This window comes from Bos javanicus, chromosome X, assembly GCF_032452875.1.
Source record: "Bos javanicus breed banteng chromosome X, ARS-OSU_banteng_1.0, whole genome shotgun sequence".
NCBI lineage: Eukaryota > Metazoa > Chordata > Mammalia > Artiodactyla > Bovidae > Bos > Bos javanicus.
The window spans coordinates 137,124,308-137,138,892 of NC_083897.1; the positions used below are offsets into that span (position 1 = coordinate 137,124,308).

Consider the following 14,585-nt stretch of genomic DNA (forward strand, 5'->3'; position numbering starts at 1 on the left):
CTTACAGAGATGGGAATACCAGGTTTTTCCAGTAATCATGTATGCATGTGAAAGCTGGACCATAAAGAGGGCTGAGCACCAAAGAACAGATGCTTTTGAACTGTGGTGTTGGAGAAGACTCTTGAGAGTCCCATGGACAGCAAGGAGATCAAAGCAGTCAATCCTAAAGGAAATCAGTCCTGAATATTCATTGGAAGGACTGATGCTGAAGCTCCAGTACTTTGGCCCCCTGATACAAGAACTGACTCATTGGAAAAGACCTTGATGCTGGGAAAGATTGAGGGCAGGAGGAGAAGGGGGTGACAGAGGATGAGATGGTTGGATGGCATCACTCATGACTCGATGGACATGAGTTTGAGCAAGCTCTGGGAATTGGTGATGGACAGGGAGGCCTGGTGTGCTGCAGTCCATGGGGTTGCAAAGCGTTGGTCACAACTGAGTGACTGAACTGAACTTGTGTATTTATACCATGGAACAGTCTTCAGAAATTAAAAGCAATGAACTGGGGGTGATACATATTTACATGGACGAGTCACAGAAAGAGAAGCAAGGTTTATAATGATTCATGGAGAATAAGAAATATTATATACAGTTTGATGAACTACAAAAAATTGCATACACTATTGAGGCAAACATATATTAGCATGTTTGGGAGTCATCAGAAATGTGTTTTCCTCTAGAGAGAGACATGAATTAGGGAGGGACGTTCAAGGGCTTCAGTGTCAATAATATTTTACTGCCTTCTGAAAAATCCTATGCTAATATGATGAAAACACTGACATTTGCTAACGCTGGTGCTATGTATGGCAACATTGGTCATATGACTTGAAAAATTGTACTTTTGAGGTATATCCCTTCTTAAAAATGCATGTTTGCCCAGGGATGTGATCTCAGAAGAAAGATGAAGGCCCAGTTCAGCTCTCCATTGAGTTACTACCTTGGCACATGACCAAGGACTAGTTCATCCCTAACCTGGGAATTCACAGTGACTAAGTCCCTGGCCAGGGAATTGGGTGTCAGAGAGACATTTTGAAGAAAAGATGAGCATGCATGCCAACTCCCTGCCCAGCATCTCCAAGTATGGGCTTGGGGCCCAGTGAGGGTGTCCAGGGTGGGAAGTCTGAAGAAATGCAATCCAGAGAAGCACTCGGACCAGCACTCAGAAGTGAGGAGCTAAAGCAGAATCATGGAGCCCACAAAGGTTAATCTGACCCACGTCTTGACTTTGCCTCTGTATTTAGTGCCAGTCATAATGCCCTAGACCCAGAGAAAACAAACTCACTGCATATCCTCCAACCACAGTGGGAGTGGGGGGGGCTGGGAGGGGCTGGGGAAGGCTGCCAATCAGATGATGCTGTTACCCATTAGCACAGACTGGTAATTCCTTCCCTCAGACCATTGCACCTTCTTAGAAATAACATCTCAACAGCCTTTATACTTGTACTGACGAAGAGTCTCAAGCTCTGAGACTCCCCAAGAAAGAGCTGGCTTATTTCTTCAGCAGAAGGGGATAAATTTCACATCCACACATCAATACATGAAAAGCTGACAGCAGACTCCAGGTTAAGCAAACTATTTATGTTCAGACACATATCTGAGAAAGCTGCAGCTAAAAACAAAAGGGGGTCCCTTCTCATCACTACTTTTATGTGCTCTGAGTCTCCCAAATTGCTGGTAATTACCCTGGAGTCCATGTCAGGGCTTTTGTATAGCCTTATAAAAATGCTCAGTATAGTCCTTATTGTCAGTTAAGATACTTCTGTTAATTGAGACTCAATGGTTTGAACCAAACAATTTTGGGGTGAGAACCCTATGTAGATAATAAAAGCACTTAAAATATAAAGAAAAATAAAGGGCCACTTTAAAAAGCATTTGTAAGGTAAAATAAACAGCAAGTAAATTGATATAAATAGGCCTATATCCCCAGTAAAAGGAGATTCCAACAAAGTATTTCCATGATGACTGTGGAAGTGAACTCCACAAATTACAACATTCAGTCACACTTCCCCAAGGAATAAAGAACACTGCCAACTTGGAAAAAAAAATTTAAGTAATATATTTTAAATGGTGTTTTCTAATGAAGGCATTCGTATTTTGCTAAATACTCAGTGTCTGATCCTGAAGTGTGGTACCATGTAGGACAGTGCTTCATTATAATGTGATCCAAATCATGGCCATCCGATTAGAATCATTTAGGTCAGCAAACTTTGTAAAGGGCCAGGTATAATAAATATTTTCAGTTGTGACCTGTAGGCTCTGTCATTACTGCTCACTGCTGGTATAGTGAGAAATGGTAGTGTGAAAGCAGCCATAAATGATTCATAAACACATACATGTGGCCCTGTGCCAATAAAACTTTATTTACACAAACAGGTTTTGTGCTGGATATGGTCCATAGACCATAGTTTGTGAACTAACTTAGGAAAGTGGTTTTCTTTTCTTTTTTCTTTCTTTTTTACTGAAACCCACAGTAAAAAATACATCAAACCCAGCACTGACACACGGACACATAGAGAAGTAAGTTTTACCAAACCCAACTTACCCTTTCTACAAGGAATGCACTCTGCTACTATCTTTTCTCCTCTCCTCTTTCATTTAGTTTTTTTAAATGCTAATCCCATCCATTCTGGTGATTCATCACCTGCAGATCAAAAAACATTATTGCTTGTTAAAATGCAGATTCCCACAGCCCGCCAATTATAACTCCTCACCTAGGATTTCGAAATGTTGGCCCAGACATTTACAGGTTTTCTTTAAGAGATCCCCAACTGATTCTTGTGCACACCAGGCTTATAAAGCTCCGGTCTGGTCTATCAGATGGAATTCTACACAGAGTAAAATTAAAATTAAACCAAGTTGTCTTCTGTAAAACATTTGTATATTTTCTAAGGCGGCTCTCATTTTGGCTTGAATTCAACTTATGCATGATTTAGGACCTTTTTCCTTTTCTTCTTATGTCACTTTGAATTTCCAGCATCATGACAGAATTTTGTGTTTTTTTGTTTTTTTTTTTAAGAAGAAAGTGCAGGTCAAGCATTTTTCCATTTGTAATCTGTGTGATCACTACAACGTATACTGAAAGGACATGAAGTTATTCAAAAGGAATACTTGGACCTTATTTGTTTTGTTGCTGTTAGAACTATACTAAATACCTTCAGTTCTACCATGTAACTTGTGATTAAGTATTCCTTCCTCTGACAATTTCTTCTGGATGTGTTCCAACATCTTGAATTGGACTCGATGCCTTTCTGAGCTTTACCTCTGGATATAATGCTGTTAGAAGCTAAATTCTATTTGGTGTACGATAAGCGTCATTTTATTCAACTAACAAACACAGTTAATCGGCAGTGATGGTCACTGTAATTATATATAATGTGGTAAATCTTTTACCGGGCTTAAGATAACATACTCTATGCCCCAGAGTTTTGACACTTCATTTCTCTAACCCTTGACTTTCAAGAATCTCACTCTTGCCTGCAATCTTGTGGCTGCCGCCTCACAGTTCAGCATTCATTTCCTTTGTCTGCTCTGGTACAACAGAGCTGAAATTGGACAGTCCTCAGAGGCCTCGAGTTCTGACATCTCCTTCCTTCCTTTACTTCGATTAGACTTGCACGGGGATGATAATGATGACTTGGAGAAAGGAGGAATTTCTTGGAGTTAGCAGGAATTCTGGAGGGAACCCAAGCCAGCCTTGTCTGCAAGACAGATGAACTGGCCTCCTCCCTACCCTTTCACCCCAGGCTGTTTTCCATTCCAGAATGATCAGAAAGCCGGCCAAGACCTGTCCCAGGCTGTGTAGACTTGAGCTGGCGGGGGGCGGGGGCCCGCGCACACAGGGTGCACTGCTGTTCCAATTAGCACTCTCATTTTCCCCTGGCTTCTGGCCAGAGGGCTTCATCTCCCAGCACACTCCAAACACCAGCGCAACCGGTCAAGTGGGTTACCATGGACTTATCGCAGCCTGCCCCGAGGTGATGGTCAGTTATGTTTGAGGGTCGTTTTCAAGCAAGACGGAATCAGAAGTTGGAATGGAGATTGGAACCAAATGAGCATTTTTATCCGGACTGGGAACTGCTTATCAAAATAGTTTTAGTTATCAAGCAAGCACAAAGTGCCTGGAAATGACGTTCCCGGTGAGGGGAAATGGCCCAGCTGTGCTTTTTTTGGCTTTCTCTCATCTGTGGAACAGGAAAAATATTAATCAATGGAAAAAATGCTCCCTTTCTGTTAATTTAACACATGAGTTTGCAATAGTGTGGGAAATAGTACTATCTAATGTGTTTACATCACCATTTTATTACATGGATGGCAAAGAACTTTTGATTTGACTTAAGCCACACGTTTTGCACCTACAGCGATGTTTTATTTTCTCATTGGCTGAAAACATATGATAGAGAAAGTTCCAGGGTTCCCTGTGATCTTACAGTCATTGTGTTAGAATAGCTGAGGGAAGAGGCCCAGTGACCCTCTAACTCACACTGGGCAACACCTTTTTTCCCCATTAACAGGGAAGCAATTCGCAATTCAGGGCTTCCTCCTGAAACAAATTAGTGACACTTCTCCAAGAAGATAAAGAATAGCTCAGACAAGAGTGCCATGACTGGGGTTCACAGCTTTCTCTGCCTCCCTTTTGCACTTTTAGTGAAGGATGACTCGCACACAACCGAACTCGCACACTGCGAGAGTCCAGCACAATGCATTTTCACTAAGCAAGCCCACCCGGGTAACCAACCATCTCTGTGCCTCTTTTGTTCCAGGTGATGAGGCTTCGCAAACTGGCTCAGCAGATTGCAAACTGCAAACAGTGCATCGAGCGGTCGGCATCACTCATCTCCCAAGCAGAACACTCTCTGAAGGAGAATGATCACGCGCGTTTCCTACAGACCGCTAAGAATATCACTGAGAGGTGAGTGCAGGGGCTACTGGGAAATTCTCAGTGCCTGGGCTCCCGTGTCTGGACTGTGATTGGTTGGCCTTGCCCTGCCTTGCTTTTGTTTGCATTTTCAAGGCTGGGTACCAGAGAGAATAGAGGCTTTGAGTTGCTTTGTTCCAGCTCAGAATGCTTCCCTTTGACCTGTCAAAGCCTTTTCAGTATCAGCCGGGAGTTCAAGGCCTTAGAAACAAGAGCCTGCAAGTTAGAAAGAATAAAATCTGCCTTCTTTTACTGGGGAAGAAAGCTTAGGATGGCACAAAACTGCATTTACTGTGACTCTCAGACCTGATCTTATCATATACTTGATAACAAAGAATCAAAATGAACACCAAAACATAAAAGGGAATCTTTTCTTCCATCTCAAGGCTTATCTAATTTTTAAAACCACCCAGGTGTTGTTCTCTGTGAGTGCTGTTTTTATTTGGTTGAGAAGCTTTGCCTCTCCTCAAAGGTCAAGACCAACTCATGTGGGAGAGAGAAGACCCAACTGTCAACTTCATACCACCTCCTTTGGAAATCTTTATTCTATGGTGGGGGACATAAACATTATGTGATTTGAAAGGACAGCTCAGCAGTGAAACTGACAGGGGTCACTGCACCTTCAGTGCACATACTTGATAGGCATAAAATTACTCGCCTTCACTGATGCAAACACCTATAGCAATTCTTGGGGAGCCCAAGAAAAGCACCTCATGCCACCTAAATGCATGACATCTCCAGCCAATGCCATTGACATTGACTTTTCATTCAGTGGAATTTTCAGAGTCAACTCACCTTTATCCAAAGCAATAATTGAAGCCTATCCCTGGAAGACCCCAGACAGCTCCTTCTTCCTGATCTTTATCCAGCAGCAGGGCTCTGCAAACTCTGCTTATAAAGGACCAGAGTAAATATGTTCAGCTATGAAGGTTATCTCGTCCCCATGACAACTACTCAACTCAGCCATGATAGGTCTCCAGCAGCCTAGTATAGATGCAAATGAACGGGCAATGGCGTGTTCCAATAAGACTACTGGCAAAAACAGGCAGCAGGTCAGATCTGGCCCTCAGCCAGGGCTTCCCAGGTGGCGCTTAGTGGTAAAGAACCCGCCTACCAATGCAGGAAATGTGGGTTTGATCGCTGGGTTGGGAAGATCCCCTGGAGGAGGGCATGGCAACCCACTCCAGTATTCTTGCCTGGAAAATCCCATGGACAGAGGAGCCTGGTGGGCTACAGTCCATGTTGCAGAGAGTTGGACACAGCTGAAGTGACTTAGCACACACACTGGACTTTGCCAGCCCTTGGCCTAGGGCAAAAAAATACTTACCATCTTCTGACCTGAATTTCTTCAGGGAAAGAGAAAGAAAACTTCAGTTTATTGAGGGTTTGCTTATACTGCACACTGTGCTGATGCTCAAAATACCACACAGAGGTCAGCAGTGGTATTTCCGCTTCCAGTATCCCTTCAATGGGAGGAGGGTATAGTCTCTTTATGGCTCTAGTCTAGTATCCAGCCGGTTTCTTTGTGTTCTTTCTTCTGTTTGAGATTTCCTCTGCGACTGGTTAGATACTTATCTCTGCCAATGAACGTGGATAACAGCTGGTTATCATCCCTTTTATATCCTTAAAATGATCTCCTCCCTCCTCCAAAGGCAGCCAGCTTCTTTCCTCAGGACTCGTCAGTTCCAAGTGTTTAATTGTCTCCACTGCTCTCATCTGGACTGCCTCCAGGTGCCTGAAATATTCAAGCTAAAGTTAAAAAACTGCAAACAGCACTAATACTCCAGTGTACCCGGGACACTCAAGTAGACAGCATTTACACTTACATCATGGTTTCCAACTGGGATCCACTAGTTCTTTTCTCCAGCTATAAATTGTGCAATGTCCAGATGAAATGGCTAGTATGAGTTGCATTTCTCAGCACTTCCTAAAAATCTGGGCCAGTCTAACATGGATAAATTCTCAGCTAGCAGGAGAGAGAACATGGCCCCATAACAGTTAAGATAGAATGTTCTGGAAGAAGATCTGCATTTGAAGTCTAACACAACAGGAGCATGGATGCCTACATGGCATCTCCCTTTGACCCAGCAGGTCCTACCTGGACCCATTCAACTCTACCTCTCACAGGCCCATCTCATCAAGCATAGAATTGTGACCCACTGCTCTTTCCACAAATGAATTTTATCATATATAGGGTTTGCCAGAAAGTTCCTGTGGCTTATTCCATAACAGCTTATGGAAACACCCAAATGAACTTATTGACCAATCCAATACACTATTCTCAAGCCTCACTACTACATAATTTTTGGTGTGATTGTATGTGCACTTTGCTAACATGATGTTAAATAAGCAAAACTCTTCACTAAATCCATAAGAAACTTGGCATACTACTTATGAAAAGTTTAAACTTCCATCAAGTTTGAATGCGTACTACCTGTAAAAATTTGCCAGGAGCCCTTGTCGCTCTCAGAGAAGGCAATGGCACCCCACTCCAGTACTCTTGTCTGGAAAATCCCATGGACGGAGGAGCCTGGTAGGCTGCAGTCCATGGGGTCGCTAAGAGTCGAACACGACTGAGCGATTTCACTTTCACTTTTCACTTTCCTGCATTGGAGAAGGAAATGGCAACCCACTCCAGTGTTCTTGCCTGGAGAATCCCAGGGACAGGGGAGCCTGGTGGGCTGCCATCTATGGGGTCGCACAGAGTCGGACACGACTGAAGCAACTTAGCAGCAGTAGCAGCTTGTCGCTCTGTTTCTTCATCCCATCTCTGTCTGTCTCTATTTGTCAATCCTCTTGGTCAATTCTTGAGCCCTTTGCCTTTTCCAGCAACCAGAATGTGGTAAAAAGGCAATGACCTTGACCCTGTAATTTGGAAACCGGTGTTCAAATCCTAGCACTGTCACCTTTTAACTGTGATTCTTTGTCCAAGAGCTATTTTTGACTCAGAAAACTGGGCTCCTAATAGCTACCTCTATGCACAGTTGTGATAACATTGCTGGCCACTCCTATAAACATGTCTTCGGTGTTGTAGATACTCCATAACGTTCCTTGGATTTGTGTTTTCATATTACTTAACATTCTTCTCTAAAACGTGACGTCACAGCTCTGTTCCTGTCTGTCTGCCTTGGGCTTTGGCACCTGTGTACTTGTAAACCATCTTTACTCTTCTAGTCAAGGGTGGAATGGCCACAGGAAACTTAATACTGCAGGCCTTCCTCAAGTTAGAACTGGATGCAACTTTTCTGCATCCTTACATCACTTAAAGTGCACATGTTTGCCTACAAGCTGAATCAGACTGCATAAAGATTTTTCAATTCAGAAGCATGAAAAAAAAAAAAAAACCCAAGAGGGGAGAAAGCCTCAAGTTTTACATTGTAAGAGATGCATATGCTTTAGAATCAAGCCCTTGGCTCTATGCTAATTGCTCAGGAGTAATGCCGACTCACTGAAAAAGACCCTGATGCTGGCAAAGATTGAGGGCAGGAGCAGAAGGGGGCGGTAGAGGATGAGATGGTTAGATGGTATCATCAACTCAATAGACATGAGTTTGAGTGAAGGACAGGGAACCCCAGAGTACTGCAATCCATGGGGTTGCAATGAGTCGGACATGACTGAGCAACTGAACAACAACAGCAGTGACAGCTGGCATTTGGGGCTGCTCCCTGATGCTTACAGTTTCCTCACGTGCTCCCAATGGGCAAGTCCCCCAGTCATCTTGTTTTCACCATGAAGACCCCGGGACACAGCAAGCTGCCTGATCTGAATGAATGCATGAAGACATCTATAAAACAGGGTGATTATTCATTCCTACCTAATACAGTTCCTGTGGTCATGTATGGATGTGAGAGTTGGACTGTGAAGAAGGCTGAGCGCCGAAGAATTGATGCTTTTGAACTGTGGTGTTGGAGAAGACTCTTGAGAGTCCCTTGGACTGCAAGGAGATCCAACCAGTCCATTCTGAAGGAGATCAGCCCTGGGATTTCTTTGGAGGGAATGATGCTGAAGCTGAAACTCCAGTACTTTGGCCAAATGATGTGAAGAGTTGACTCATTGGAAAAGACCCTGATGCTGGGAGGGATTGGGGGTGGGAGGAAAAGGGGACAACAGAGGATGAGATGGCTGGATGGCATCACCGACTTGATGGACGTGAGTCTGGGTGAACTCCGGGAGTTGGTGATGGACAGGGAGGCCTGGCGTGCTGTGATTCATGGGGTCGCAGAGAGTCGGACATGACTGAGCGACTGAACTGAACTGAATACAGTTCCTGTAGGGATAAAATGAAATAATTTAACAAATATATCAACTGAGATCCTATCTCAAGGTAAATGTGCAACAAATGCTAATTTCTCTCCTTCCCACTCACTAAATGGATCCAAATGGATTGTTATAATGGACTATATACTCAAGCCTCGCTAATATATCATTCTTGGAGCGGTTTTTTGTACACTTTTCTAAAATTATGTTAAATAAGCAAAATTCTTTACTCAATCTAAGCCTAACAAAGTTGGTCTACTACTTAAAAAAAATTGCATTTGAAAGTGAAAGTGAAGTCACTCAGTCATGTCCAACTCTTAGCGACCCCATGGACTGCAGCCCACCAGGCTCCTCTGTCCATGGGATTTTCCAGGCAAGAGTACTGGAGTGGGGTGCCATTGCCTTCTCCATATTGTATATTAGAGCATTGCCTTCTCCATAAATTGTATATTAGAGACCAAAATACTCCTGTTCCACCAGCACCCAGTAAACCAGCAAGGAGCAAAAGCCCAGTAAAGCACTTCACAGGCCAATAGCCGTGATTACTCAACAGCTGACAGTATTTTTCACTATGGAATCTCTTCATCAAGGGGTATGTATCTCCCAGAAAAAGGAAAAAGAGAACTGTTGAGTTAGTTTATCATGCAATAAAAGGTCATACAATGATTTTAAAAGCTATCTTGAATAACATAATGACATAACATGAAAAAAATGAAAATACACAAAATAGGTACCAAAATTAGGTGTGAAATAATAGGCATTTAGCAGCAAATTATCTGTATCAAGGGGCTTCCCTGGTGGCTCAGAGGTAAAAAATATGCCTGCAATGCAGGAGACGCAGGCACTGTGGGTTCGATCCCTGGGTCGGGAAGATCCCCTTGAGAAGGGAATGGCAACCCACTCCATTATTCTTGCCTGGAGAATCCCATGGACAGAGGAGCCAGGCTGACTTCGGTCCCTAGGAGGGACTTCGATTCTATCAGATGAAGTCTTTGTCCCACACCTCCATAGGCAATTCAAGGATCCAACCAACTTCCCCAGAATACAATGCAGAGAATGCCAGTCATCTACCAGAAAGATGTCATTTCATCATAAGAATCAGAGTGCATCTGATGAGTGATTTTTGAAATGTGTCCTATTGGGTGTTAATTGGTGTGAAAACAAGGCTTCAGAGTCAAATGCATTTGGGAAATCCTGAGTTGACAAAAGCAAGCCACATTTTGTTACTATGAGACCTCACCAGGTTTTCCCATGGTGATGTGCATCATAGCCCACCGACCTGAGAGGGACCCATTTCAATTCCATTGTCAGAGGTCAGGAATGTGGGCAATATTAAGGGAGCAGGGTAGAGAATCTTCCCCTGGCATTGACTGGCGGAAATGTTGTAAGCACTGTAGCTCTAGACATGTATTCCTTCCACAACACTGGCCCCAAGTGGCTGCTAGCAACTGAGTGTCATGGAGATTAGGGGCATCAGAGTCAAAATACAAAGAGGAGGTAGGGACTTCCTTGATGGCCCAGTCACTAAGACTCTGTGTTCTCAATGCAGGGGGCCCAGGTTCAATACCTGGTCAGGGAAGTAGAACCCACATGTCACAACTTAAAGATCCCACATGCTGCAACTAAGACTCGGTGCAGCCAAATGAATTAATTTAAAAAAATAGGAAGAGGAAGTAATGTGCAACCCACCCCATGAGACATCAAGGTAGGACGCAATACCCTTATTTCCTCCAGTATGGTAAGAGCTTGACACACACATACCTATAAGCATGTGCACACATATTCCCCCCCGCACCACCCCCCCGCCACACACACACAGACATGACTAAAAGCACAGAACTGAGAAAGTAGGATAGTCTGAGGGCCCTGGGGGATTTGGGCAATTTATCTGAAAGGCCAAAAGATGGGCAACAAGGATTTGGGGAATAAACATGGCCTATAATGTTGACTTTGGCAGATCTCCACTCCCCTGTCACTCCAGATAAGAATTTGAAATTGTAGCCAAACATAAATATCTTTCCTTCCATCAAAAAATAATAATAATAATGTGTAGGTGTTAAATGGTGCAGTCATCTCCCAAGAGTCTTTTTGTCAGTCTTTGCCCCTGAAGCTTAGGAACTTTCATTCTTTTCGTTTCCACTCTACCAAGTCCCCACCATCAAGATGGCATGCGTTGGGATTCCCTGGTGGCTCAGTGGTAAAGAATCTGCCTGCCAATGAAGGAGACACAAGTTCGATCCCTGGTCTGGGAACAGGCCACAGGGCAACTAAAGCTGTGCTCCACAACTACTCAGTCTGTGCCTAGAGCCTGGGAACTGCAATTACTGAAGCCCACAGGCCCTATAGCCCATGCTCCGCCCTACAGCGCATGCTCCGCCCTACAGCCTATGATCCCCAACAAGAGAAGCCACTGCAGTGAGAAGCCTGTGCACTGCAACAGAGAGTAGCTGCTGCTCGCCACAGCTAGAGAAAAGCCCACATAGCAACAAAGACCCAGCACAGCCAAAAAATAAACAGAATTATTTTTTAAAAAGGATGGCAGGCATTGTCAACTACGTCCCTGACTAAAGCATGGTTTAGTTGATTGTTTCTGGACAACAGAACCAGGAGAAACTTGGCAATGAAATCTATTTTGGATGAATGTGAACAGAAGCTGGTGCCATAGGACAGGGGAAGTACCAGCTCGAGATTATCTGTTCAGAGCGTTTGAGATCCTCTAACTTGGTGCGCACAAGGTCTGTGCCACATGGGAAGAGCAGAGAAGCACAATAGGAAGTTCAGTGCTTGTTTCATAATAGCTCAGCACACTTCTCCCTGTTGGACATCATAAAACAGAAATAACTGGGGTTTCACTTTGAAATTTTTATTTGAGGAGTTCAAATGGTGCTGTAGCATTTCTTTGACTTTTTCTGCATGGATGCAAATATTTTGGGTTCTTTAGTAAATGACATAAATGGAGGGCTTACTCAATATTCATTGAATAGTTGTTGACTAATCCTAAGATCTGAGTTTGAAGGAGTTTTGTGATAATAGGTCGTAAGGAAAGCATTTCTTAAGTTCAGTTTGACCATGTGTGAAAATTGCCTAGCAACCATTCCTTTTCCATGAGTCTGAATTAGCACTTGTCATAATAATTAGTCCAGTTCTCTTGGGTACAATAATTAGCTAATAAAATCACACAACTCTGCTATTCACTGTTTCTTGGTGAAAAGCTAGAGTGGTGAATTTAGATTCTCCATCTTCGTTCAAACACTTGAAACTTTTCTTTCCAGGGTTTAGGCCTCTTCAAACTTTCATCTGTGGACCTCAGTGTCATTCCAGTTATGACACTGTTGATTGTCCTCTCTACTTCCCTCCTCCTGTAGCACTGAATATGTGCCAGTACAATTATAGAAACTTTATTTCTAAGGATTCTGAGCATTTCACAGGACTGACTTTTTTTTAATCAAGGTAAATTTTGCATAACATAAAATTAACCATTTTAAAGTGAACAGTTCATTAGTATTCAGTACATTCACAACATTGTACAATTCCTGCCTCTATGAAGTTCCAAATGATTTTCCTCACCCCAAAAGAAAACCCCACACCCATTATGTAATCACTCCCCACTGTCCCCTTGCCCCCAACCCCTGGCAACCACCTGTTTACTTTCTGTCTCAACAGAGCTGTCTACTATGGACATTTCATGTAACTGCATCCTACAAGATGTGGCCTTTTGTCTCTGGCTTCTTTCACTTAGCATAATACTTTTAAGGTTTTTTCCACGTCATAGCATCTATCAGTATTTCATTCCCTTTTATGACTGAATAATATTCCATTGTACAGACATGCCCACAGATGTAATTTTTATAAAGATATATTTCCTTATAAAATCCAAAACTTTAAAAGCCATTAAGAGATGCAAGAAGAGATCTACCTCATAGAGTAACCTGGCTGAAATTTTTCCAGATGAAATGGAAGAGTACAAACCTAGAATTTTCTTACTGGCTGCTGCCAGCTAGCTTTATGGCCTTGTATACATGAGCGTAAGTGCCCTTAATTAGAAAATAAGTAACTAGGTAAAGGTTGTTTCGTTTTGTTTAATGTCCTGAAATACCAGAATCAACAAGATTACGAGTCTAACATAGTTTGATGCGCTCAGAAGTGGTTTACATCATCCCATAATTTTCTTGTTCTTAGAAGGACCACTTGCATTCTTTAACGAGTCAAAATGGCCTGCTCTTGATAACAACTTTTCCAATCAACATGACAGTCCATTGCAGGAGATTGATACATACCAATAGCTTGCTTTATAGCGTATACATGAGAAGTCTAACTAGCAACCCTAATGAAGAAGAGAAACAGTGGATCCATCAGGGAAATGTGTGAGAAAGCACATACATATTTTCTATGGCATCTGCTGGGAATATGGTACAAGAAAATGAGGACAGGGAGAATGAAAACAAGCCAGACCAAAACTCCTTTTTTAATGTTTATTTTAGAGAGAGGCTAGTCATTGATTAAACTAATCCAATATCTGGGAACATTCTTTTTTAATCTTCACTTTGCCTTTTATGCAGCTTGAAATTTGGGAGATCCCTCTTTGAAGTGGAGAAGGGTCGGGTCTGAAAGGAACAAACAGTTTCCCAGACAGATGTGTGAAGAAATGCCTGGGGCCGTGTGCTTCTCGCTTGGGTTAGATGTGCGGGGGGCAGGCAGTTACATACACAGCGATGTGAAATATGAATATTCTTTCGCCTCCACGGGGAATTTTTTTCCGATAGTAAAAAGGAAGGGAGGAAGCCATTCCGCTGTTTTCCCACGTCCTCTGCCTTCTCTTGAAGCTTGTGCTCATTTGCATGTGTTGCTGCTTGTGCCATTCCGAGATTCTTTTTAAGGCTCACATACAAAAATGGTACTGGTTTTTGTGGGGGTTTTTGACATTAAAAAAAATTATTAATTGAAGTATAGCAGATTTACAATGTTGTATTTATTTCTGCTGTACAGCAAAGTGACTCAGTTACACACATATATATTTTTTAATATTCTCTTCCATTATGGTTTATCACACAGTATTGAATGTTCTACAATTCCCTGTGCTATACAGTAGGACCCTGTCATTTATTCATCCTATATCAATAGCTTACATCAATAACACTATTTTTTAATGATATTTCTTTTCCTTTTTTTTTTTTTTTCATTCCTGTGCAATGATGGTAAAAGCTGGCTTGACATTTCTAAAAAGTTGTTTTCTTTCAATTACAGAGTCTCCATGGCAACAGCATCATCCCAGGTCCTCATTCCTGAAATCAACCTCAATGACACATTTGACACCTTCGCCTTAGATTTTTCCCGAGAGAAGAAATTGCTAGAATGTCTGGATTACCTTACAGGTATTGTCTTTGGTGTTTTCTTTAATACCGGGTATATTCAG

General features: G+C 42.6%; 1 protein-coding gene across 4 annotated transcripts in view; it reads left to right on the plus strand.

The window, feature by feature from the left end:
• Positions 1-14,585, plus strand: part of MID1 (midline 1) — a 194,817-nt gene that overhangs the window by 147,908 nt on the left and 32,324 nt on the right. For all 4 annotated transcript variants that reach the window (XM_061408168.1, XM_061408166.1, XM_061408167.1 and 1 more), the window contains exons 5-6: positions 4,761-4,909; positions 14,417-14,544. In XM_061408168.1, the coding sequence (XP_061264152.1) occupies positions 4,761-4,909; positions 14,417-14,544 (277 nt within the window). The remainder of the gene's footprint in view (positions 1-4,760; positions 4,910-14,416; positions 14,545-14,585) is intronic.